At 34.2% G+C, this 27,662-nt stretch overlaps 1 protein-coding gene across 1 annotated transcript; it reads right to left on the reverse strand.

Moving 5' to 3' along the window:
• Positions 1-156: 156 nt before the first annotated feature.
• On the reverse strand, positions 157-27,662 carry DSC1 (desmocollin 1; the record flags this gene model as incomplete). The annotated part of the gene is made up of 16 exons (XM_084252449.1): positions 157-351; positions 1,236-1,490; positions 2,239-2,360; positions 3,830-4,072; positions 4,528-4,740; positions 11,594-11,736; positions 11,886-12,145; positions 13,563-13,748; positions 14,740-14,874; positions 15,323-15,489; positions 16,621-16,765; positions 21,095-21,250; positions 22,055-22,180; positions 23,551-23,753; positions 24,981-25,065; positions 27,600-27,662. 16 exons carry the CDS (start codon positions 27,660-27,662, stop codon positions 157-159), a joined length of 2,697 nt encoding a protein of 898 aa, XP_084108575.1.

Raw genomic sequence — 27,662 nt, forward strand, 5'->3', positions numbered from 1 at the left:
CAGGGGCGCTCCATATATATATAGTACCCTTATCCATAAGTGACTCAAAGTTCACTTCCCATGAATAAACACATGAGCAGATGCTGCTACCATTTTGCATTCAATAAACTCCTACATGTGCATTTGTAGATGTTACTGTATTAAAAGATACATTTGTTACTTGACACAAGTCTTTGCTAGTGTCCTAAATTTGGGTTCCAGATGGTCTAGAAACTCAAGCCCCTCTTCTTCCTGCCGATCACTACAGCAGCCGACCGAGCCAGCCACAGACCCTTTTCCTTCATAGTTATATGAACGAACGTAGTCTTCAGAATGTTTATGCTCCTCATCTTGACCACAAAGATACACCTTCTGTATTGAAAAAGAGCACATTTTATTATTTTTTTTAAAAAACACCTAAACATATTAGCATTAAAAATAATGTCTTTGATTTACCTTTTACTGTTTAATTTTTAATCAGAGTGTGTCCTCTAATGGGTTCCTACATATAAAAAATGCACATGATTGGTCTGTATTATATTCATTCTTAAAATTATAGCAAATATATAAATGCTTCCAGTGAACACGTTCATGAAAATTAAAGCTATAAACATATTACACAACTAATTTCCCATTCAAACATAAGATCTATGTAGTTGAAATGTATCTTTGTAGCTTTTTCACATATGTGAGGGACACCAAGATAGGCAATGATTCTTTTGTTTAGACATTATGAGAAATGATACTCATGTATTAGACTAAGCTGCTAATATTAACCTATGTTGCTTAATCTGAAGATAAAACAAAACAAGAAACTAAAACCCTAAATAAAAGCTTAATAGTCTGTCAGTTGATGTTGTTAGTTAGGACTTCAAAACCACATGGAAAATTCAATACACTGAAAAATGTTTATAATTTATGATCAGTGCATTACACTATATCAATTATTTCACTCCACATGATTTTTCTGTTAATTTTTAGGGAAGAAGATATCAATCTTCTTATCCTCTCTAAACCTATCTGCATATGTCACAACTTGATAAAGTTTAGAAAAACTTATTTTAATAATTGAACTTTTAAAAAACAATTGAACATTTTCCTGTCTGTACTTAAACCCCAAACCAACAACTAGGATAATTCAACATTAAAAAGACAATGTGTTCCATCTGTATGAGGAAGAAAACTTTCGGGAAATCCTGATTTATAAATCGTGTTTAACTTTCATGCAAAAGAAACTTGAAGACATTGACACTTACTTCTCCAAGTCGAGGTTGGGTGAAGCTGTGCCAGTCGGTGTATGCATATCTGCCAGTATCTGTTACTCCCTGTCCCATTCCCTTGACAGACTCCAAGGTGTGCTGTCCACCTCCTTTGTTGGACTCCAGAGTATAACAGCCCTTGACCATCTCAAAGTTTTGTTGTGTCTTGATTCCCTGGCCACCAAGAGTGCCAACAGACATGCTTGTATCACAAATGTTGGATGTCTGTGTGGGGAGTCTAATATTTGCTTCCTATAAATAAAGGTAGAGTTATAAAATGAATGAATCAAATTGAAACTAACATTTGCCTTCATTTATTCCCACCATAGGTGAATTGTTTACCTGCTTTCCCTCTCAATTCCCCATATTTAGAGCAGGATAATAACTGGACCCACACCATAGATATTATGGGTTGAACTGTGTCCCCCTCTACACCAAAGTTCATTTGTTGAAATCCTAACCCTCTGTGCTTCAGAATATGACCTTATTTGAAGACAAGGTGATTGCAAATATAACTAAATTAAGGTGAGGTCATTCTCTATTGGGGTGGGTCCTAGGCCAATATTATCAAAGTCCTTATAATAAGGGGAAACTTATACACACACAGAAAGAGACAGAATGCAATACGAAGATTTGATTTATCTTGACATAAGCCAAAGAACTAACAGAAGCTAGGAGAGGGGCCAAGAACAGATCCTTTCCTTGCACCTTCAGGGAGGATCATGTCCTTGCCAACAACTTAATTTCTAGCTTTTAGAAGCCTTTAGATAAGAGAATCAATTTCTATTGTTTCGTGGCACTTTCTGATGTCAGCCCCAGGAAATTAATGTAGTAGAACTGTGGGGTACAAATGAATTAACATAAACTGGGCACTTGGAATTCTACTTGACATAGTAAGTACTCAATAAATACTAGCTGTTATTATTACTATTATTGTGTAACTATCAGCCATCATCATTGGATTACCATACAAATCAAAGGAAAGAGGAAAGTGATTTACCATTACTTCTTCTCCAGGTCCCTCAGTATTTGATACAATTAAATTTTGTTGGGCTACATCTTCTGGAAAACATTTCTTTACTGTCTTCTTAGCAGTAACACAGAAACATGTAAACAGAATACCTAAAAAATAAAAAATATTTAAATAAAATAGTATTCATGGTGATATACATTAAGATACTTGAATGTAATCAGTGTAATGTTTCTCTGATTTCCGCCGCATTGCAATAGTTGTTTTACCTTATTAAAATGGAAATTAATATTATTGATATTTAAAATCCATTCAGAACATATCCAAAGCTCTTAGAAACACAAAATAAAGAGCATAAAACAAATAAAAAACATAATTACATAAATTTATTGCCCAGTTTTGAAAATGTACATCAACTAATACTATACTAAATTAAATAGCCAGTTTAACCTACAAGTCAAATCAATGAATTATGACACAGTAAAGTCTCTGGGGAACGTTTACAAATTCAAAATTTGTATGTTCTTAAAAAGATAATTTTAAAAAGGGGAGAGAGAGAGAAAGAGAGAGGAATACAGAGGGAGGAAAGGAGAGAGAGAAATGTAGGCAATTATTTCCATCACTTTTGCACCTCCAAAAAATATTTGCAACAAGCAAAGACTTAACATTCTTTGCAAGCATTACTTTTCCTCAGTGACTCACCACACAACCACTTCCTACTCATTGGAGTCTTCTTAAGATGCATGCTAAAGCATTTCTTTTTTTTTTTTTTTAAGATTTATTTATTTATTTATACAAGCAGTGGGTACAGTCAGAAGCGCGGGAGGGTGAGAGAATTCACCAGAGCCAGAGCGGAGAACAGAACAGGCAGACCGACTAAGTACACTGCTGAGGGGAGCAGCGGGCGGCAGGAGAGGTCTGCGTGCCATGTGGGACCCTCGCCCAGCAGCCGGGGATCGAGCAGGCGCTGCAGAGGCTGCGGGCAGCTTCGCAGCCCAGTGCTCAACCGCTGCGCCACCAGGGAGTCCCGCTAAAGCATTTCATTAATAACATTGACTATAAACATTTAAGTAAATATTGGAACTACTCTGTTTTCACTAATTCTTTTTTGTGTATTTACTACATAAGCTTGGCTAGTTGAGAGACAGGAATATTTTGTGTGGAGGAGCACATTAACATTCTTTTTAGCCAACATTTTCACATTCCATGCGGAATAAGGAACCATTTATTGAAGAGGAAATTACTTATCCAGAATCTCAGTTAATTATTTGAAGAACTAAGGCTATCTAATCCTCTGAAAATTTGATTAAATTTAACCTGTTCTTACTGAACTGTTTCTTCTTGTATCACTTTGAATCCTAAGTCAGATAGTATGTGCAATATTTTTAAAGGACACAAGGTGATGGTGCACAGGTGCATTGATGAAGGAAACTCTATGGGGACTACACCTGCCGGGGTGAGGGAAAGTAAATATTGTTTAAATATGAATAATGTTGTAAAAAAATAAAAAAAATTAATATTAAAAAGGACACAATTATCAAAGGTTATAAATGCAACTGACATAAAGAACTGCCATATACTTTTAAACTTCAACTCACACATTCTGGATAATTATACTCACACAGCAACAACGCAGAACCCAACACCATGGCAAGAATAGCCCATTTTCCAAGTATTACATTTGATAACTTGACATCTCTCACATCTTTAATATTCATGTTACAGTCAGATGGAGTTGTACAATCACATACTCTCACTGATAACATGTGTTTTGCAGCAAACCCATGTCTATCTTTTATTTGGATAGGCACATCATAATAGTTATAGTCAAGATTTTGCCGTTGACGAAGAATGGCAGTTTTACCTACAGGAAAAAAAGATAGAGAATATGTATTAACATGATCTTTCAAGAGCGACATCATTCAAACTTGATATTTTTGATGGGGATGATAGAAGAACCATTAAATTAGGAAAAAAATAATGGTTCATTTTTCTTTCTTTAAAATGCTTGGATTTCTTGAAAAACCATGATTTTTAATTGATCTTGCACTCTGATTGTATTAGACTATATTGTATTTAATGTCTTTCAAATATTATCTTTAAATGGATTTGTAAGTTTTCTTTAAAAATATCAGGAACAGGAACAAGAGTTTAAATTTAGCATAAATATATTATTCATTACTTTAAAAAGCAAGATTTTATCTTTAATGTGTTCAATAAAATATTTTCCCAATATGAATATTTATTTATTATCATGAGCTGAAGTGAAAATGAGAACCAGATTGAGTTCCTACTGATTAGAAGAATTATTATAATTACCATCCTTTGATTCTATAGTCCAAAGTTTGCTGGCAGAATTATCCAGAAAGAACTGAAAAGGTGGACCATTATCAGGTCCATCTGGATCTACAGGTTCAAGAACAGCAAAATCTTTAGAATGCTGACAAATTGTCACTTCTTTTTCAAGTTGTGGTGCATGATCATTATAATCTTCCAAACGAACTACTAATGTTCCAGTGCAAGATCTGCCATCTAAGAAAAGTAAAAAAAAAAAAAAGGTTATTTCTTCACTTAAAAATGCATTTGCAAAAATCTGTATGATACGAATGGATAAGCTGCTTTCTACTAGCTTTCAGAACTTGAATTATCACACATAATTCCCAGACCAAATGCTATCACTACAAGTACAAAATAGTCACATCATTTGTCCTTGAAGATCGGTGACTGCACCAGATATCTTGAGGTGCTTTTCAAAAGTGTGTGACATTATAAGGTGTATCACCGTAGAAAAGCCAGTTGAAAGTAAATTTCTCATCCTTCCTTACGAAGAGCATACATTCATGCTAAAAATATAAGTGAATGGCCAAATGTCATCAACTACCTCTTCAGCTTCTTCTCCTGGCCCTTTTCTTCATACCCTGCTCAAATCTTGTAAAATTTCTCATCAAGCCCCCTAGTTTCCTATCTTCATGGTGCATTCTGTTGCCACTGCCAGAAATCTCTTTTTTCCTTTTTTGCCTGGCAAAACCCTATTATTCCTCAAGAATACATTCATATATCACCTCTTCATGAAATTTGGCATGATGTTTATGGACAATAGCAGCCACATTCTCCATTGATTTCTCAGAATACTTGAATCATTGTCAAGTATCAATAAATATTTTTAATTAAAACAGTATCCATTATTTGTGTTTAGGTGACAATGAAGTTCAGAAAACATGTTCAAATTTTACTATTTGTGATAATATTATAAAACACAAGTGGTATGATTTCAAAAAATGAAATAAACATAAACATAATTGATGAAATTTCTCCTTTGCTAGTACTTGTCCAAAATTTGAAGCATGTATCTTGAATTTATCTCAAAAAATACTGTAACTCATACACAACTATGATCCTTTTTTTTTTCAGTTTTAATAATACTTAAGCCTTTTTATGTAGTGTATTTCAGTTAGGAAGTCAAAGTCAGAAAAGAAAAGTCTTAGAAGCCTGTTGAAACTACAAAAGACTAAGGGTAAGTTCATTTTACTTCTGGGAAATAAAGCCAAAAATAAGTAATACTGACAACAAATGAAGATTGTGAAAAGCTCATTAAAAGGGTATATTTTTGGCCAGGACTGGTGCCATGAGCGGGGCTCCTCATGCCCCTGGCCCCGGGGCCTCTTCCCTCCGCCTACAAGTTTTCCATGTTGGGGTTTTTTTATTGTTATTAAACTGATGGGACTTTCTGTGTTTTTATATTGACTCTGTGATGTGGGCCCTTTAATAAAGCTAGGATATGCCTCTGGTGCAGCTAAAAAAAAAAAAAAAAGAGTATGTTTTTTCACCTCTAGACCTTACTTTAAGCACATAAGCAAATGTCAAATATCAGGGAATATGGACTATCAAAATCTCAGACTGGAAAGTGTCTATTTAGATTAACTAAAATCTAAATTCACAAGAGGTCAACAATTGAAAAGCAATAGTTTCCCAAAGCTACTTAAACATGTTCAGAAACTGGAAGCTCTGCATTATGACTCAGTCCAGTTACTGAAGACTTATGTTCTTTCTTATCAAGCTATAATGTGACTCCAAGATACTTCCAACAATTTGTTTATGTTCCTTTTGGACTATACACACAAAATATTTACCTCTTTCACATCACACCCTTAAATATTTGTTCTTTTTAAAGTCAAAGATGGCAAACATTTTGTATGCTTCTAGACACAATTTTCTATATTAAAATGAATTGTTCCAAGTGTCATTATGCACATGAAATTGCAAAGTTCTTAGTAGTAAGTATCATAACCTGGATCTAAATATTATTGCTCTCAAGTAACAGAGGAATGGGAAACATGAATACCTACATTAAGCAAACATTGCCAAACTTTCTGTCAGATGTTTGATAAAGAGATGGTTTAGCAAAGGGGTCCTTATTTAAAACTGAGCTCCTAATCAATCAAGTTAGGGGAGCAAAGTACACATGAGAAGAGAAGAAACATCACCTATTAGAATCAGCACATGACTTCCAGGAAAGGAAGGCTTAAAAGGTATTAAAACTGAAAAAAAAAAAAAAAAAAAAGAGTGGGTCCAATCACAGAAGTTGCCATATCCATTCATTTGAAAAAACTAAGGGGTATGAATTTCAGACTGGAATAGCAGTGCTATTCTAGGTGGGTGGTGTATAAAACAATGCTTTCTAGGGCCTCCCCGGTGGCGCAGCGGTTGAGCGCTGGGTTGCGAAGCTGCCCGCAGCCTCTGCAGCGCCGGTTCGATCCCCGGCTGCTCCCCGGCCACCAGAGGAGGGTCCCACATGGCGCGCAGACCTCTCCTGCCGCCCGCTGCTCCCCTCAGCAGTGTCCTTCGGTCCTTCTGCCTGCTCTGCTCCCTGCTCTGGCTCTGGTGAATTCTCTCACCCTCCTGCGCTTCTGACTGTACCCAGTGCATGTATAAACAAAACAAACAAACAAACAAACAAATAAATAAATAAAACATGCCTCTATAAAAAAAAATTAAAAAAAAATAAAACAATGCTTTCTAGAATAATGGTAGAGAAACCAGTCTCACTGACAAAGAAGAGTGGCACATAAATGCAAGGAAATAAACAATTCTAAGAAAGCTAGAGGAATACTTAGATTATCATCCTGAAATATTTTCAAACATCAAAACTAAATGGCAGTATGGAAACAGAATTACTTTCCGTTTGGCATTTTGAAGTATATATTAATGGAAACTAGATCCTCCAAGGATCTAGGAAACTATATCCTTCATTTCATTCTATGATCTTCCATTAAAATTTATAGCATTCTTATCTTTTCTTCTTCTTGAGCACACCCAAGTAATACATGAGCTAGGACATAGATTTATACAGTTCAGATTTGGCATTTTATTTCCTTGTACTATGATCTCTGTGCTTACATGTTGTTTTTTACACCAAAGACAAAGCTGATTTCTTATATTTCTGCTCTCCACATTTTCCTTCTCTTCAAATAGTATTTCATTTTCCTCACACCAAGTTTCTGAATTGCCATGAAATCTCCTGTTTTATACTTTAACTTAGGCAACTCTTTACTGATTTCACTTCTTACAATATCCATACATTCTTTTATGGGAAAAGTTTTTATACCATAGAATATCTTATGAGATCATATCCTTAACTGGTATCATGTGAAAAATTGACTTTGTATGATGCCTACCTTCTAGGGTAACTTGCTTACTAATTGGGATTTAATAGACGATCATTTATGGAATAAATAAGTAAATATAATCCTTGTTTGGCATCATAATTGTGTTCTTAAACTACTCAGATTTTACTTTTATCTAAGAATAGCAAATCACCTGGGATTATAGAGCAGCTAACTAAACTTCTCAGCTAAGATTTTTCCCATTCTTTAGTTTTATCCTAACCTATATTGAAAAAACTGCATTAGAAGTATGTGTGAGAAGTATCAAGAGGAAAAGAAAATCATATGCACATATTTAAGTAATTATATTCATATTTAAGTTGTCTTTCAGATTTTGAAACCTAAGTATTTTGATTCATGGGAATAGTTATCTAAAAAGATTTAGTCACTGGTTATGATGTAAATCACACTATTTCCTTTCCAAGACAATAGGACTAGAACAAGGCTGAGTGAGAATAGTCAGGAAAAAAAACCTAAATAGGGCAGATGTGCATGGAAAAGCTTGCCAGAAAATCAAGATATGACTTTTGTTGTAATGCTATAGGGAAAAAAAATAGGGGTATAAGATATGAGACAGCATTTGTCTTTATTTTCTTATCAAAACAATAAGGTACAAAATGAATAAACAAACCATTTAAGTGGCTTACTTTCAACATTTTTTAATTTCCATTTGATATCATACACTCACCAATTTTTACTAAAAAACCTAATGATTTTACAGAATATGACCACTACATTCCTCTATCAATTTGTCTGTTTTGAACATTTAACATAAATACAGTAACCATAAAAAGTACAGACACAATCTGGGATTAGGCCAACAGTCAAAATAATTGTCTCTGTCATAAAAGCCCAAGTTCATTTGTTTTTATCAATTATGACAATTTACTCAAAATTGGTATATATTGGTATGATGGAATGATACATTGTAATTTCTATTTCTTTTTATTATCTTCTTTTAATATATATTTTATATATGTTTATGATCTTACATTAACATTGTAGTAAGTATATATTCAAAAATAGTATATTTATAGTAATATGTGCTCAAAAAGTTTTCAGAGCATCACTTTATGACAGTTGAGGAATGTTTCTTTACATAGTAGGAATGTGTTTCTTTACAAATTAGTCTTGAAAAAGAATTGAAAATCACAGCAGAAATGGAAATATGTAACTTCTAAGACTGAGTCAGGAAGAAATAGAAAACTTGAATAGACCACATACAAGCAATGAAATTGAAACTATATTCAAAATTCTCCCAAAAGACAAAAACTCAGGAGCATATAGATTCACTAGTAAGTTCTGCCAAACCTACAGAGGAACAAATAATTATCCTTCTCAAACTCTTTTAAAACATTAAAAAGTAATTCTTCCAAATATATGAGGGTTGGAGGTGAACATTGCCCTGAAATTCATATCTGACAACAGCATCACAAAAAACAAAACCACAGACCAATTTCCCAAATGAACATGCATGCAGAGTTTCCCAACAAAATCTTAGCAAGCTTCATTCAACAATGCACTATAAGGATCACACGGCATGACCAAGTAAGATTTATTACAAGGAACCAAGGATGACTCAGCATCTGAGAACTGATCAATATTGAGGCAACAAAAGGAAAGATTAAGTACTGTAACATCAATAGATGTGGAGAAAGTATATGATAAGATTCAACATCCATCAATGATAAAGTCCCTCAAAACACTGGGCATACATAAAACATAGCTCAACAAAATAAAGGCCATATATGACAAATCCAAAACTAATGTTATTCTCAAGGGTGTTAAAAGATAGAAGACACAAAAAATTGGAAAGATTCATTGCTTATAGATTGGAAAAATTAACATTGTTAAAATGGCCAGCTCACCCAAAACAATATATAGATTCAGTGTGATTCCTATCAAATTTTCAGTGGCATTCTTAAAAAAAATCAATATGTACCACAAAAAAAATAATAAAGCAATTCTGGCAAAACAAAAACATTGTTATTACATTCGCAGGTTTCAATATATACTACAAATCTAGAGTAGTAAAAACAGTATGGTAGTGAATGAAAATAGACACACAGATCAATGACAAAGAACTGAAAAGCCATAAATAAATAAATCATATAAACAGTTAATCTATAACAAATGAGCCAAAAGTTTATGCTGGAAAAAGGACAGTCTCTTCAATAAATGGTATTGGAAAAACTGGCAGCCACATGAAAAAGAATAAAACTAGACTACCATTTCACGTCAGGTACAAATATTAAGTCAAGATGGAATAAATACTTGGATATAAGATGTCAAACCATAAAATACATAGAAAACAAGAGCTAAAAAGACAATTCTCCGAAGAAGATGACCAACAGGCACATGAAAAAAATGTTCATTGTCACACAGGAAAATGAAAACCAAAACCACAATGAGATACCACTTCACACCTGTATATATGAACAGAAACCTGTATATATATGGCAAGGATGTGGGGGAAGAGGAAACCTCACTGTTAGTGGGAATTTAGACAGTATAGAAGCTCCTCAAAACAGTAAAATTAGATTTACCATATGATCCAGCAATTCCACTCCTAGCTATCTAGCAAAAGAATGAAAAAATATCAATTCAAAAAGATATACACACTATTTACAACGACCAAGTTATGGAAACAATCTAAGTGCCCCAAAACAAATGAGTAGAGTAAGATGCAGTATATATAAACAATGGAACACTACTCAGCTATAACAAAAAATAAACTCTTGTCATTTGTGACAGCATGGATGGACATGGAGGGGGAAATGCTAAGTAAAATAAGTCAGAAGCTAAAAGACAAATACTGGATGGTTTCACCAACATGTGGAATACAAATGAACAAAACCAGGGTCATACAAAGCCAAATCAACAATAAACCCTAAGGGGGACTCCCTGGTGGTGAAAGGGGTTGCGCACAGTGCTGTGAAGCTGCACGCTGCCACTGCAGCACGAGTTCGATCCCCGGCTGGCTGGCCAGGGAGGTGACCCACACATGGTACAGCAGACCTCTCCTGTCGTGCCTGCTGCTCCCCTCAGCAGTGTACTTCGTTCTCTCTGCCCGTTCTGTTCCCCACTCTGTCTCTGGTGAATCCTCTCACCTCCCACACCTCTGGCCTGTACCCCAGTTCTTGTATTCATAAATAAATAAATCTTAAAAAAAATAAACTCTAGAAATATGACTGTAGTGTTGAGGTTGAGGGAGAGAGTAAGAGAGTAGAGAGCAAATTGTGGAGGGTATTCATTGGACGATGGTGGAGAACTATGAGTGCCTTGGTGATCAGTGTGGTGTGGTGATATATATCTAAAGAAGAGTGATCCTATATCCCTGAATCATATACAGTAGTGTAAAACACTATCACCTCAATAAAATAAATTGATAAAACACAACAAAAAACTCATTTAAGAGTCAACATTTCATTATTTCTTTAGAAAATAGAATAAATGTTTAGTCACCTATTAAGAATGCCCTTATGTCCACAGCAGAGATCATGCAATATGGATCTTAAAATTTGGACTTTGGCCAGTCACCATTGATGACTTTGCATTATTGATGAACCAAAATTTAAATTGAGTGGTTTCTCCTAAATTGAGCAATTTCAATGCAAACATTCTTTGTATTAAATTAAATCTGGAATTAAACAGATTTCATTCCAAGATTTCCTTTAAAAATGTCTTATATTTATATTGAATTTCTAGAAAATTGCACTCACCTGCATCTGTTGCAACCACAGAAATATTATATTGATCATTTTTTACAAATTTTGATTCTCTGTCTAGCACTTTCACAGTTCTCAAGTTACCGGAGAGTTCATCAATTTCAAACCAGTTATCTTCATCTCTTATCTTCTTATACCTAATTTTTAGAAATCATATGTAAATGCTCAAACCAAAGATTGGGAATCATTTTAAAATCTGTCATTTTGAAAAATACATAGATGCTTCCTAAATTTGAAATCAATTTACATATTTAAAATAGGAAATTTTTGCAAAAGACATTATTACCTTAAGCCTTCACTGCTGCGTGTTTCCGGATCCACTGCTTTGTATCCAAGGAGTTCTTGGCCAGCTGGGAAGCCATCTTCACTCTGAATAACTTTTACTGGTGGTTGGCACTCAGGGCCCTCATCACTGTCTTTAACTTTTACAGTGACAGTAGTAGTGCACATAGTGGGAGTTTGTGAGTTTGCTGCTTTAGAGAATTGTGCTTCGTTAAGCACACCAATTTGCAAAACAACTTGGCGACTGACTTCATAGTTCAATGCCTGTTCAGTAGACATATTTTAATCAGTTGCTACCCAACATTATATAAAGAGGACTTACAATTATAATTCTGTTTTGGTACAACAGAATATCATATTTGTACATAAAATGTTACCAAAAGTTGGTGGTAATGGAAAAACAACTAACTTCCTATAATTACAAACACTGTCCAATGCAAAACTGTTCATTTTAAGATTCATCATTTTTTCCTCACACTTTTCTTCAGGAAGGTCCTACATGCACTTTTTCATTACAAGTTTAAATATCAATAGAAATAAAGAATAGCTATTTGAATAAGTTCAAATAGACTACTATTTTTCATTGTGTCATTCTCTATCAACTGGGATAACAATAATAATGGGAAAAGCAGTTCTTCCAAAATAAGTATAGAAAATAACTAGAGACACCAGTCGAACACAAGATTGACTGTAACAAAGCAGTTATTCTGAGAATATGAGTCAAAAGATTTAATTCTATCTAGAGAAACTTTTCAAAGCACATTACAGTTGGATTTGTTTAGCTCCAAATTAGAATGTTCAGTCCTGAAATGAATAATTAGAGAGACTCCTAAAACAATAACTGAATGATTAGAAACAAAAATCTATCAAGAAAATAAAAGAAGGAATGCAAAACAAAGAAATGTAGAAGCCAAAAGAGAAAGAACGTCAAAAGTAAGAACAGACTACATAATTAAAGACTATAAAAATATTATAAGGAAAGTACAACTTGTGCATACATCTTCTAAGAAAACACAAAAGGTGCTTATGTCTCTAAGACATTAATGATGGCACAAAAGAGATTAGTGAAGATTATTGGTAGAAGGACTCAGAAAGGAGTCAGGTTCAATTAAAACATTCAATCGATGTAGGTGCCAGTAATTATAATGGAATTTTTAAATTCCAAAGCACTGGCTACTTCAAATATACGGGGATTAATATAATAACTGCTGAATATTTAGTAAATGGTCTTATAAAACAACACTATTAAATTATATACACTATAAATAAGTTATAGAAAACTGAAAGTATAATATGAATATGAAGGGAATTAAAAGGTAAAGTGGTTAGATTTAAAATATTCTTCTATTTGTCTCTGTTTTGTGTTTTTTTTTTAATGTCAGGTATTTGGACAAATAGGTGTCTAAGACCCCATCAAAGATTAACATGACTGCTAGTTCAATTCTGCTGCCCTCCTTTTCCTCATGCATAGAACAATGAGTTTTGTATTTGCCTCCCCTTTAAGAGAGAAAATGTGGGTAAAATAATCATAATAAAAACATTTATGTAAACCAATGTAAATCCTTTCAGTATTGCATTGCACTTCCCTAGCCATACTCACAGGAATAGCAGAATAGATATTTATGCCCAACGGTAAGTCTGAAAATTTTAAAGCATTGTTTGATTACTACTTTTCATTTACCTTGACAACACACAAGACTGCCTCATTTGTATTGGGGTCTGTGGCAATTTTGAACTGTCCATTTTCATTCCCCTGTAGGATTGTATATACAGCCCTTGAGTGAGGAGTGTTTGGTAAATCCTGGTCATGTACCTTCATTCTTAAAATCTCAACATCAATTCTGTTTTCTTCTACCTCTGCAAAATACTGAAACAATTGCCTCTTGTTATTATAAATTCATTGCATTAACAACATGAGTTTTTTACTTTAAAATTTTATTTACTCATTTAAAGAAAAAGAACACAGTGACATGGAAATGTGCAATCACATATTGAGAAAAATTATAGGATTCATACATAATTTACTTCTTTACTTGCTAACCCATATTTTTTTTCCAAATCTCATCCATTCTTCAAAACCTAATGTTTATCTTATATTGTGTACTTCCTAAGGGAAAGTTTGTTCACCCAAGATACAGGAAAAGCCTGTATGTAGAGGGTGGTGAGCCAGCCAATGCTACTAATTTCCCAGCAAGGGAGCTGAGCAAAGGATATAAAATGGTCTCTTTTTCATCTTCAAAATTTGAAATACAGGGCCTCCCTGGTGGCGCAAGGGGTTAAGCACTGCACTATGAAGAATCTGCAGCCTCTGCAGCACTATTTCAATCCCCCGGCTGGCCAGGTAGCAACCCATATGGCACAGCAGACCACTTCTGTCTCACCTGCTGCTCCCCTCAGCAGCGTTTTCAGTAATTCTGCCTGTTCTGCTGCCCATTCTGTCTCTGGTGAATCTTCTCACCCTCCGCACATCTGGCCTGTACCCCAGTTCTTGTATGCATAAATAAATAAATCTTTAAAAAAATTTGAAGTGTAAAGGACACCAAAAAGAGGGTATCTTCTCTTTCTCCCTATAAGACAAATTTAACTCCAATGATCTGATACCTGAGTTTGGAATACAAGAAAACATATATGAAATGCTTCGAGGATTAAGAAGTTCTTAGACAGTGAAGAGAGTAGTTACAGCCCTAGAAATAACTGGAACTTCAATTATCTTTACAGAAATCATATTTTTCTGAGTATGTTACTTGTAAGTGGTAACTATTAAAATTAAAATGTATAATTCACAGAGCTACCAAATTACAGGCTTCATTTTGGAAAGAGTAAATGAATCTAGACAATTATCCTACAGATCTACTTACAGAAGTTTCTGTAAAATATGGTGAATTGTCATTTTCATCCTCTAGTGAAATAGTAATTGTTCCTGTATTAAATAAACCAAAAGGTTGGCCACCCATGTCTCGCACTTCCATTATTAACTGGTAAGTATCACATTTCTGAAAAAAAAAAAAGTATATTAATGAACACTTCTACTTACTGTAACATGCAGTTCTGACAGTCATTGTTCAGGCTCTGATTATTTCACATTCTTTTTTGATTAATTTTTCAACAAATGCCACCATAAACACCAATATAGAACAAGATATTAGCCAGTACAATGGTAAGTTTGATAAGTGTAATATAGCATTTCAAAATATTTAAAGCTATTTTAGCATTCACACATCAAATTAGGTCTGTGATCTCAAATAAGACCTAATCTAATGCCTGTACTTTCCTAAAATCTCTGTGGGGACTAAGGAAGTCTGTAGGCGGGCCTTAACCACAGGTTATAGGAAAGCAAGTCTGGAGTGGTGGCCATAGGGGGTCTTCTGATAGCTTCTCTGAATGGTCATTATTGATTGAAATACAGGTGAGGGAGTGGAAATTAATTAATCAATTCATTACTTCTCTATCCAGCAAAGGTGTTGCTGTGGTGATGACACCTGTATCAGGATGTATGGAGAAATGCTTTGGTTGATCTGGGATTTGCTGTAAGATTTTGAATTTCAGACGAGTATGTAGAGTGTCAGGTTCATCAAGGTCTATGGCAGTCACTTGTCCCACAGAAGTTCCTATTTAGAAAAATCCAATATTGTCAGCAATTTAAAATAACAATTGAATTACACACAAAAATAAAACCAGGACATTGAGCTAGCATATTCTACTAAATGCTGTCCAAACTCCAAGCTCAACTTATTTAGAAACTTCAGGTTACTGTGAAAAACATGATTTTTATTCTCCATCTATGAGGATATGCAATCCACCTTTTATAACAGTGATTCTCAAATTCTTCCCTGAAACTCAGTACTCCAGTTCATGAGCCATTTTTGGACAGAGCTTTGTATATTTTGTGTCTTTATACTCCAACTTAAAAATGTTTATTAGAGGAGTGACACAGCTTTTCATCCAATAATAAAGATTTTATGCTTTTTAAATTTTAATAAATGTGTTAAATTGTTAATATATGAAAGTAATTATTATACACATAAGCCACAAACATTAGGCACCTGTCTGAGTATCATTTGGACAAGCTTTACGAACCAGAAATATTGCTAAATGGCCTAGGAAATGCTCCTTTTTCAAACCACTTATTGTGGGAGAACATAGAGACATAGATGCACAAAGACAAGAGAAAGAAGGAGGCATAATAACTAATATATCTTGCATGTTTTCTTAATAAACTGGATAGTCTGATTATGGTCCTTGGTATACCTAAGTCATATTCTTGGTTGCCCATAAAATAAAACCAATTTAATGTCCTCAATTCAGAAAATATTCCAAGTAAAGCAATGTATATGTTCTCAAAAGACAGATCAGCATTTCCATGCCATGATTTCTGGGGTTTTGAAATATACTGAAAGTTTATAAGAATTCAAATTACTTCTTGAATTTTAAATACATCTGTGGCACACATGCCCATGGTCAAAATAATAAATACAAATAGCATTTGTTTGCCACAAATTCATATTCACTGTGTAGTAATCTCACAATGTTATTAAATTACATATATATCATTACATATTTCTATATGTGCATAGCAAAATGAACATAAATATCTTTACCTCTGTAGGTAAAGATGTATGTATGTTCTTCTTACAAAGTTTTGTCAAGCATTTTGAACTGTTTCACATAACTGTGTTTAAAGCATGGATGGTAGCAAAAATGGTAGAAAAATCTAGTGTGTTCCTAAAATGTGAACTTACCAGATCGGCAATTTTCAGGCACACTAAAGACAGTCAATTTGCTTTCAAAATATGGGGCGTTGTCATTATCATCTTCAACTTTGAATAATAAAGGAAGTGGGTATTCTGGAGCATAGCCATCTGCAGTTGTTGCGTAAGCGTATAGCTGAAAGGTAGACAAACACCATCAACTGGTTCTCCAATGAAAAGTTATACATATAATTAAATCTAGCATTTGGGGAAAGAAATAATGTTAAAAAATCATCCACCAAAGTACATATGACTAAGAACTAATACATTAGTTAGATGCAGTAACACAGTCTATGCCTCCCGTATGTCTTTGGTGCATTTTCTGTATTCTCATTCATTCACTTAATACCAAACGCTCCAGTGCATGAGGCGACTCCATCCCTGAGTTAACTGCATAATGTTCTACTTGTTGGAATGCACCTAGACTTCCTCAGGCTAATAATAAGTAATTTTGGGGTTTATAAAAATATTATTTGGGGCCTCCCTGGTGGTGCAAGGGGTTAAGATGCAACCTATGGAGCAATTCACAGCCTCTGCAGCATGAGTTCAATCCCCAGCCAGGGAGCTACCCACATGGCACAGCAGACCTCTCCTGATTTGCCTGCTGCTCTCCTCAGCAGTGTATCTCAGTCAATCTGCCTGTTGTGTTCCCCATTCTGTCTCTGGTGAATCCTCTCACTCCCCACATGTCTGCCCTGTACTCCACTTCATGTATGCATAAATAAATAAATCTTAAAAATATATATATTATTTATTTGAAGCTTTGTATATAAATATACATAAATCTCACCTATCACCGGGTGATTCAACTATGGGTATTTTGTATTTTCTGTATTTATCTGCACTTGACCATATTTTTCTAACATAAACATATATTTCTTGTATAATAAAAATGCTAACAAAATCATATTCACATTCCAAATTCCATCTCAAAATGATATATTGACCCCGACATCAGGATTTAATGTATTTTCCCACTAAACACATCAAATTATTTCTGCACTCTTCTCAGTGTGGTTCATGCATAGTGAATGTTCAATAAATAGTTGTTGGGTTAACCAGATTTGCTTCACTGTCAGGATCAACAAAATCTGCCCAAAGCAAATTCTGTATTGACTTAGTAGTTTTTCACAGTGAATTCTTCGTGATTTCCCTACTGTACCATCTTCCAAAACAAACCAGGCTAAAAATCCCAGATCTCTACCTCCTTACTCTTCTTCTTTAGTCTTAATGAATGCCAAATTCTAGAAATAATGCCATTTCTATGTCTTTACCATCCATCTTCTCTTTTCTATTCCCAATGCCACCATCTTCATGTGACTCCAAATAAATCTTACATACTAGGATTTTCAGGCAACTTTCATGCAATTTCCCTGACCTTTTCTAATCTATGTAGTATTCAGAAGTCAGATTCATTTTCATAAAGCACATTTTTAAATATAATATTCTCTAATCAGATCTACCTATCCATTCCCGAAGCAACCACAAATCCTCACTGCTGTGTTAAATAGCAACATTTCATCTTCATGGTTCATGCTAACCTGGAGGGGAAGGAGTTTTCACTCCAGTCTCTGGAATGGGAGGTACTAAAAAACATGTTGTTCTCTCTGTCCCCTTACTCTCATTCTCCCCACCCCAAACAAGCCCCAGGTGGGTTTTTTCAACAATAAAACTTATACTTTGATCTCCATCAGTCTGATCCCTGTATTTTATTTCTCAATAAATTCTGAACTCAGGAGTAGAATACAAAAGTAAATCATCATTATGCAATTTGCAAGGTATATCATCACCAAAATTGGTTTGATAGAAAAGCAAAGAAAATGTGTTTACTTTTAACCTTTGCTTTGACAGAGGAGGCTTTTATTCCATATTGCCTTAAGGGATTTTATAACTTGCATCTGGTTTACATCTCATGGTTACATTTCCCTCAATGAATTTTGCTGATTTGCAAGGGTGTTTCTTAACATCAATTCAAGCTTGTTAATGTGAACAAGAGAAGCAAGGGTAACTCAAAAGGGAAAATTATTCAAAAATACAATTCTGAGCAGGAAGTCCAAACTATTTTATTTCTTTGTCATTTAAAAGACATCAAAAATAGTGAAGTAACTTATTCCCTCTGGCAATAATCCCAACAAAAAGTCAAGAGAGACAGCAGGTTGACCAGTGAAAAACAGCTGAAGGCCTCAAAAATCCATAAATAGGCTGTTATCAGAAGAAAAAGAAATGAAGTGTACATCACAACATACAGAGTAGGCAGTTTTTTATTTCCACATGAGACTGACTGTTAATATTAGACCTGTTCTTCTTGTGAAGGATTCATAAAAGCAGCAGAGAATTTACATATTTATGTACACATGTGTTTGTGCATTGAGAAGCAAAACATCACCTGTGCACCATTTATGTAGGTTGGATGTCTGCCAAGCTGTGTTAATTCATCTATTTGGCTTCTTGAAAGAAAGATCAAAATGTTTGCAAAAGTGCTGACCATACCTCTCCTATAAGGACCTATGTAAGGTATTTTCTAAAGTAACAATTTGATATCTTTATGAATAGAGAATATAAATTCTAGAGATTCTGGATGGGAACATCAAATCATAAAGAAAATGCATGACTCTAATTCAATCATTTTCTTTAATGATGAAATCCCTAATATGGTATCTTTATTTTATTTCAAAATTTCTATCTATGGAACATGGTGGAGGATTGTTGGGGCACTGGTAGGGGAAAGGTATGAATGTATATATTCATTGAGGTTTGAACTTTTATGTAACCCCTGGCCAGATACAAAGATATAAACCTACTTTATCTGAATCAACATAATCTGGAGAAACAATTTCTACCTTGTATAATCGTGGCATCCTTAGGATAGGGCCTCAGCATCATACACCAAGTTTTTCACATCCTGGTCTTTACTTACCACTCTAGTATCATATGTCATACTCTTCCGCAGTTTCAAACAACACTCCGGCCAGGGTTTGTTCTTATTGTTTCTTGTTTTAACCAATGAGTCTGTCTACAAGATTTAGCTATCCACTCCTCCTCTCTCCTCCACAATTGTTTACTTCTTTCACAATTGCCTTTATATAGCCACCAATCCCTACTCATCTTTGTATATCTGCTAACATATCCAAATCACTCACTGTGATTTCTCTTTTATGTAAAATTAGACATCAGTATACTAAGAAAACATGTAAACTTTGAAACAACGAAAAAAAAAAGAATTTCATTTTCAGAAGTTAGAATTTTTCTTTGGGTTAGATTAGATAGAGTAAGATGAATTGGTTACCATCCAGATTATTAAAGAAATAAAATAACACTCAAGATATTGTCACTGAAAGACAATAAATGTGAAAGAAAGAAAAGAAGTACAGTTCCAAACAAGAGATGAAAGCATGTACCTCCAACCCAGGACACAATTAAAATCACCTCAGGTAAATTCAAATTTTCAGTTGCCCAGAACCCATCCTAGGACAATTAGGTCAGGATTTCTGGAAGTGGGTTTGAGTATCATTATTTAATTTTAAAAATTCTCATGTGATTTATAATAAGCAGGGTTGAAGATAATCAGGTTGAGTTATGTAATTCAGGTTCCTACCTTCAAACTCAACAAAATTCATTTTGTAGTCCCAGAATTCTACAGGTCCAAACCTGCTCTTTCCATGCTACCACATAACCACAGCATAATCATCAAAATCAGAAAATTAACATCTATACGTTATTACCATCTATCCTCAGATACCATTCAGGTTTTGCCAGTTGTATGAATAATGTCTTTGTAGGCTCCAGTGCTGAACTACCTCTTCCATTCAGTTGTCATAACTCCTGAGATTCATCAAGTCACAAACCTCCAGCTTTTCCTGGACTTTCAAAACTTTGATACATATGAAGAATACAGGTCACTTATTTTTTAGGTATCTCCATGTTTTTATTTGTTTCCCCCTGATTAGATTTAAGATATGTAACTCTGGCAGAAAGATAGTAGAAGTGCTATATTCTTTTCATTAAATGTTATCAGGAACCCCAAATTTTCATTTGTCTCATTATTGCTGAGGTCAACTTACTGCTTGATTTAAAAAAAACGATGTCTGTGAGGTCTTTCCATAATAAATTTATATATTTTTTTCCTTTTCAAAATTAAGAAGAGCTTTGTGGAGAGTTACTTCAAAACTATGAATATCTTATTCCTCATGAAAGTTTCAATTTATTCATTTAAATGACCCAAATTTGTTCTTTAAGTTTCTATCATTAGATAGATAATGATCACCCCTGTTTTCTTCCCTTATGCTGATTACTCGATCTTCATCAGTGGCACCAATCGGAATTTGAAGCTTGTATTTCACATAAACCGTATTTAAAATATTAAATCAAATCATTGATTCTTCTACTATGTAAAAAAAGTAGCATGGAAATATTAAACCAGTAGTGAAAAATATATAATTCTAAGTAAATAATCTAGTAATCTTACCGGAAATTCTGCATATTGCTCACGGTCTATGCTTCTTGTACAAAAGATATCCCCTGTGTCTTTATCTATGTAGAACAAATTGAAGGGTTCTTTGTCTACTCCTGGCCCACTTATGGAGTAAAAGATGGTGTAGTTTTGTGCAGAATCAGATTGGACCTGTAAAAATAAGAAGAATTTTAGGAAAATAAATATCTATAATCAACTCTTTCCGAAGTTCAGTTTTTTTTTTAAGTCATTTGCTCTTTTTCCTACTCATCTTGTCTACTTTCCTACTCACCAGCTCCCATATTTTACAAATTCCTATTTACATACTTCTGTGTGCAAAACACAAACTCTGTTACCTATTTGATCCCAAATTATTTTGAACTAGCTACATATTTATTGAAAATTCATGGAACTAGATGTATCTTTCCAATTCCTGTTCACTTATCTTGTTCCTATATAAAGTATAGTAACAGGAGGATTTTTAATTATTTGTAGTAGAAGATTCTATGTCTTAAAATTGTAATATAATGCAACCTTCTTTCCACAAGTAATTCATCAAGAATTGTATGATTTCAAAGTTGACTTATGTCTACACTCCAGCTGTATGGCAATGAAACCACCTTTTTGGTAAACAGAAACACTGGCTTATTTTGTGAAGATAAGTGCTAATTAAAGGGAGAGCTGAATTATGCAAAATCCATAGCATGTCCTCTGTGTATGAATGCCTAAGCATGTTAGTATATTCAGGAAAATCTGGATGTGACCTGAAAACTCAGAAACTCAAAATATGAAATTTTTTTCTAAATGCTAAATATGATTTCTAGTAGAAATTGATAGAATATAGATTCCCTTCTCCTTGATCTTAGTTCTGATGAATAGGCGATTCTAAACAGGTTTAAAGCCCTGATTCAATATACTGTGCAATCAAAAAGGAAAGTTTTAAAAACCAACCAAGCAAGTCAGAGTAGAATGTACCTGCTGAACATGTTGTGGAAATGGACCCAAGGAGTTCTCCATTAGTGAACATGGAATAGGGGCCCACCGTCTCTTGCTGCGCCTCAGGCTTTTCTGCTGTTGTTTGGTTTGCCTTTTCACAAGAAGCTGCGTTTGATGAGAGATTAAGAAATAACATTGCTTATTACTCGAGAAACTGAATTTTCATATATATATCAACATAAAGAAAGTGAGTTAGGGGTATATAGAACAAAGTTGTACATAACCTCCAAACCATTTCAGCTTTTTTTACTAATAAAACACACATACATGGGCAGGTACACACACAGGATTAAGAATCAACTTCCTAATTTAACCTGTTAAACAACCAGAACTTTGGGACCTCCTTGGTGGCTCAGGGCTTAAGTCTCAGCACTATCACACTATTGCCACTGAAGCCTGAGTTCAATCCCCGGCCAGGGAGCTGACCCATATGGCAAAGCATACCTCTTCTGTCCATCTCGCTGATCCCCTCAGCAGTGTATTTCAGTAGATCCCACTCTGTTTCTGGGGAATCCTCTCAACCCCCACTTTTAGCCTACATCCCATTTCTTGTGTGCATAAATAAATCCAAATAAACCTTTACAAAAAATAGAACTTTTATAGGACATTTCTGAAAGATGCCAGCTTGAGAAGTACAGACCCCTAAAAATAGATGATCAATTAATTATTGTTTACTAGGGGTACTATAGCTAAAATTTGTTAAAACATTTGCTGCAGTTCTAATCCCTTACATATTTATATAAAGACACAGGTCAGCATTTGTTTAGATATGTTTTATTTTACAAATGTGAGCATTTTTTCGATTTGAGTATAAAATATTTTGTAAGTCTTAAGCATATCCAAAATTTGATGAGTTCTTGTAATCAAAAGGAATTTAGGTGGGAAAGTCTTTTCTAAATTAAATTCCTTATTAATAAATTATTTTACAAAACCAAACTCATTGTGCAAAGTTTGCTTAAAGTAAGATATATGTGAATTCTAGTTACCTTTTCCCTTTCCACTTCCTGAACACCACCACTCACTACAGGTTTCTCCATTCTCTGAAGAGAGGGACCCCATAGAGTTTTGATTAAGAGTAAACCTTAGACAATTTCTTCTCTTCAAAGAGACTCAAAATCATAATAGCTTGGGAGGAAGCCATTCAGGGTGGAGGCTATACCTCCCAGCCTGCGTCAGTTTTCACTGAGACTTAGCCCCACCCTGGCCTTGTTCTTCGGGTTGGTTCTTATTGCCACACCTCAAAACACTGTATGAAACCTTTGATATTTTGACTTTGCTCCCTGGCTGTAGAGTTGATCATTTTGATGCCATTTGTGAATAGCTCTACCACTCCTTAACATGGTCCAGTTTTTCCCATACGTAACATATTTTTACATATGTTAATTCACAGTGGAATAGACAAACAATGGTTTTAACATGAAAGTGTATGAAATGAAGGACAGTCATAAGCAGATGAGGGTCTTTGTCTAATATACCTTTCTCCTCACCACCAGTTCCACTTCTATCCCTTTGTTTTTCTGAGTCTGACTGTCTGAAATAAAAATGGAAAAACTCTTCCTTTCGGAAGACAAAATGAGGTCACGTGTTGCAAAAATCGAGCCATCTTCCTGAATTCTGAAGTCTGGATCACTTGACTGGATTAGGCTGGCTACTGACTGGAGGCACTCCTTCAGATTCACTACAGGGAGAAAATTTCACAGTCATTTGTAAGTTGAAACAAGAACAGAACAAGTTTTACAGGAATTGCTACTGCGAGTTAGTGGCAAGAGAAACAGAAAGGAGGGGTTACATTTGAAATGTGTTGAGTACCTGATCTTCTACAATTTAGGGGCCAGAAAATTAAATAATTAAATTAATGGAGTCAGTTTGCATTACTTGCATCATAAATTAATGTCTAAATACATATAAATATTTTCACATTGTCTCTGGGCTGACTTTTCCATTTTAATTTTTATGGGTTTGTATACATAGATACATATTTGTAATTTTATATAGGCTGCATAAAATATACCATCAGATTTTTAATTTTTTTGCAATGATCTTTGATAGTTAAAACTAACTTGCAAAAAAAAATAAAAAGTTGTCTATTCTTTATTCTTAAGTAATAAATAATCATTCTATAATAACTTGAATAGACCCAAAGCTTCATGTATATTGTGATTGTTATCAACATATTTCCTTTACAAAACCGTGTTTAATACATGCACCATATTTACCATGTGTCTATAATGTATAGAACTACTTATCTTTAAATTTTTTTGAGCAAAAAAAATGACTAATTTAAAACCTCAAAGCTCTGGGTAAAGCATTGTCTATCTTTGAAAGGATATCACTTTTATATTCAAGGGGTATTTTTCTAAATGCAAGGCCAGTGAAAAACTGTGATCGAAGGAATATTACTTTTGGATTCAGAACAACCAAACCTATGATGGGTTGTCAGTAATACTAAGACTTGTAATAATTGTATTTGATTTTCACAAGTTGTCCTGAAATCACAAAATCTTGGCAAGTTCATTGCAATAACCTCACATTTTATCTTGGGATATTTAATTTTGACACATCTGTTTTATAGCTAAACAATTATATAACCTTGACTAGAATTTTGGCAGCAGTGTAGTAAATATGACTTAAAATGGGCTTCTGGTTTTGGTGACTCGCTTTGCTTAAACTAAGCTATATTAGCCCTCTGACACTTGCTAATTTTTCTAGCAAGAAAATATACAACTAACCTGGTACTATAATTGTTTCTAACCACAACCCAAAACAAGTAGTTCACCTTTCATTTTATATTGAATTTAATTTTAGTGCCAGTAGTTACTATATGGCTTTATTATAAATTTTACAACAGCAGCCTAAAGCTAAATGTAGCAGTAAAAGCAATGAAATTCTTAATACTACTTCTCACCTTTTCCTACAAGTGTGTCAGCTTGAAGATGAGAAGGAACTTGAAGAGAAATTTTCTGACAAGCATCACAAAATAATATTAAAACCTCAAAAGAAAGAAAAAATAGGAATTACACTTGATCACAAACTCATATTATTTTCAGCATTGTCTTATTGATAAAATACTGTCAATTTTAGAATAAGTAATCTTCTGTTCCTTCTATATCTTGTTTATATTCATTTTAAAAAGAAAAAAGAAAAAAATGAAAATTTTAAGTAAACAGTAGTTCTTAGAACTTGAATCATATTGTATCAAGTCAAGAAAATGTCATTTCTCGAAATAAAGTAAAACCTAAAATCAAATCTCACCACTGATCTCATAAAAATGATACCTTCTAAAGACCATTCTAAATGCCATTCTGAAGAAAGTACTTAACTCTGGATAATAATAGGCATACATTTGTACAGAAATCATTTTCACAGTCACAAATAATTTGAGGGTATAGATGACTAAGTCTAGAAAATATTTGAGAATTTTTTTAACATCATAAGGGAAAGCACTCAGAAATATTCACTGTTCTCAAATTACTCCTTGGATTAGCTTGGCATAAACTTCAAAGTCAAACTGGTTTCAAATCACAAAACCAGTATAAAAAGAAGTACATTTTTAAAAATACAGAGAATAGGCTTCAATGAACTAAAGATTTTTAATTAAATTCAAGGCAAAGTTACTATTTTAGGAAGTTCAAAGAAAGAAAACAGAGACTGCAAAAAATTAAAGAAATGCTACTAGTTTATACCAGTTTAGCTGTGTCTATAAGTTCAAAATACATTTTGCTTCTTTTACTTGATATTTGCTAATTTTATGCTTCCTCTTCTACTTATCAAGCACTCTCTTCCTTTTGATTAATCTAATATAAAAGAAAGTAGAGCTAGATTTCCAGAAATGAATAGGTCAATTTTCTGTTTAATTTTTTTCTGCAGGCATATTTCTGGTTAGGGGGCCCATTATTTGAGGGGGTGGGAGGAAGGAAGAGGAATCTTCACCTATACTATGGGTGTGCACTTCTTTCCCAACTCAAGTCTATTGGCTGTATTACATCAGTATGCTTAAACAGTCTATATTTTTACAAAAACTCTGTTAGGCAGATAATACCAAAAACTGTAACTTATAAAGTGACATTTGTATCCATTTTTAATTTAGATAACACTTCTTAAAACATGAGACATTATAATTTATCTAACTTTTTATGTTTATTCCTATTGCCAAGGAATGAAACAAACTACATCTAAAGAACTTTCTGAGCACAAAAAATTCTATTAATAATGGTCTAGATAAATAATGTAGAAAGAATATTTTATAATTAGAATGTATATACATATACAATAATACATATATACAGATACTTATACATATGCATATATATGCATATAAATATTATTAATAACACAAGTTATTCTCCTAGAATATATATCCACATTCCTAGTTCCACCCCCTTTTTCTCTCCTTTCTGTGCCAGACCTCCTACTTCATTGGTTCTGTCTCTGTAAGCAGAGACAATGAAGGTCTCCAGCAGTACTATTTCAGTCCTAGGCTAAATTATTGGCCTAGTGATTTGGAGTGAGCTGGGGTGTAGCACCCTTTCCATCAGGGATGGATAGGAAATGAATGAAAGCATATTGTATACAGCAGAGAGGAGACCAAAAGTTAAAGAAATCTACATGAATTTCTTGGGAAGCTTTCATCACATTTTCCTAGCTAATTCTAACTCAAGATGGTGCCTGAGTTTCCCCCCTCAGTTATAAGATGAAGATTATAAGATGATGTAGTTATAAGATGAAAACATGACCAGCAACACCATCACCTCCCATAGTATGTTGTTCATAAGACGGAAATGTTTATCCCCGTATCATAAAATCGATGAATTCTGAAAATATAATGCAAAACTAAAATATTTTCCTAAAATGGAGAACAAAGGAAATCCACTGCTCTGTATTTTCCCCTCTCCCCACCAAAGAAAATAATAGCACCTGAGTACACAGTCACAAAGCTTTTAAAAACTGAAGTGGAAACCAAGCTAATTCAGCCTTTTAACAACCATGAAACTTTTGTTTTTCTCAGGTTAAACCCTTTGCTTGAACTTAAGAGCTCTGCTTTTTCTGAGCTCTGCCTTTTCTTAGCCCTTTCTGGGTAAACTTTAGAAAATCCTGGATAATTCGCAACTCCACCCAGAATCCTTTTCTCTTCTAGCAGCTCAGTCAAACTGAGCATGTTAAATAACTATAGTTTATTTAATGACTAGTAGCAAATGCAAACCTCAGAAATGTGAGCCAAGTGCCTGAAAAATGAAACCATTCCCCTACTCCTTAGAAAAACACCACAGCAAGATTGAACAAGGGATTCCCTTGAAAATTTTTTATGGCCTGGCAGTGGGCAAATGAAGAGTGAGCAAAACATCTGCTGTCCCAAGTCACAAATCTCTCATGCCTTCCTTGATTTTTTTCTTACTTCTTTTTTTGTTTTCCCAGTCCATCTTCTCTGTCTTCCACTCCCCACCCCTACCCTGTTTCATGCCTGAACTGGAGGGTGCAAGCGCGTAGTAACCTGCATGAATTCCCTAATCCTTCGGCTGTTACTCACCAGGAGAGAGAAAAAGAGCTGCTTGCAGAAGATGCTCCCTGGGGCAGCGCAGGCCACAGCCAT

This window comes from Talpa europaea (genome assembly GCF_964194135.1).
Source record: "Talpa europaea genome assembly, chromosome: 13".
In the NCBI taxonomy this organism is placed as follows: Eukaryota; Metazoa; Chordata; class Mammalia; order Eulipotyphla; family Talpidae; genus Talpa; species Talpa europaea.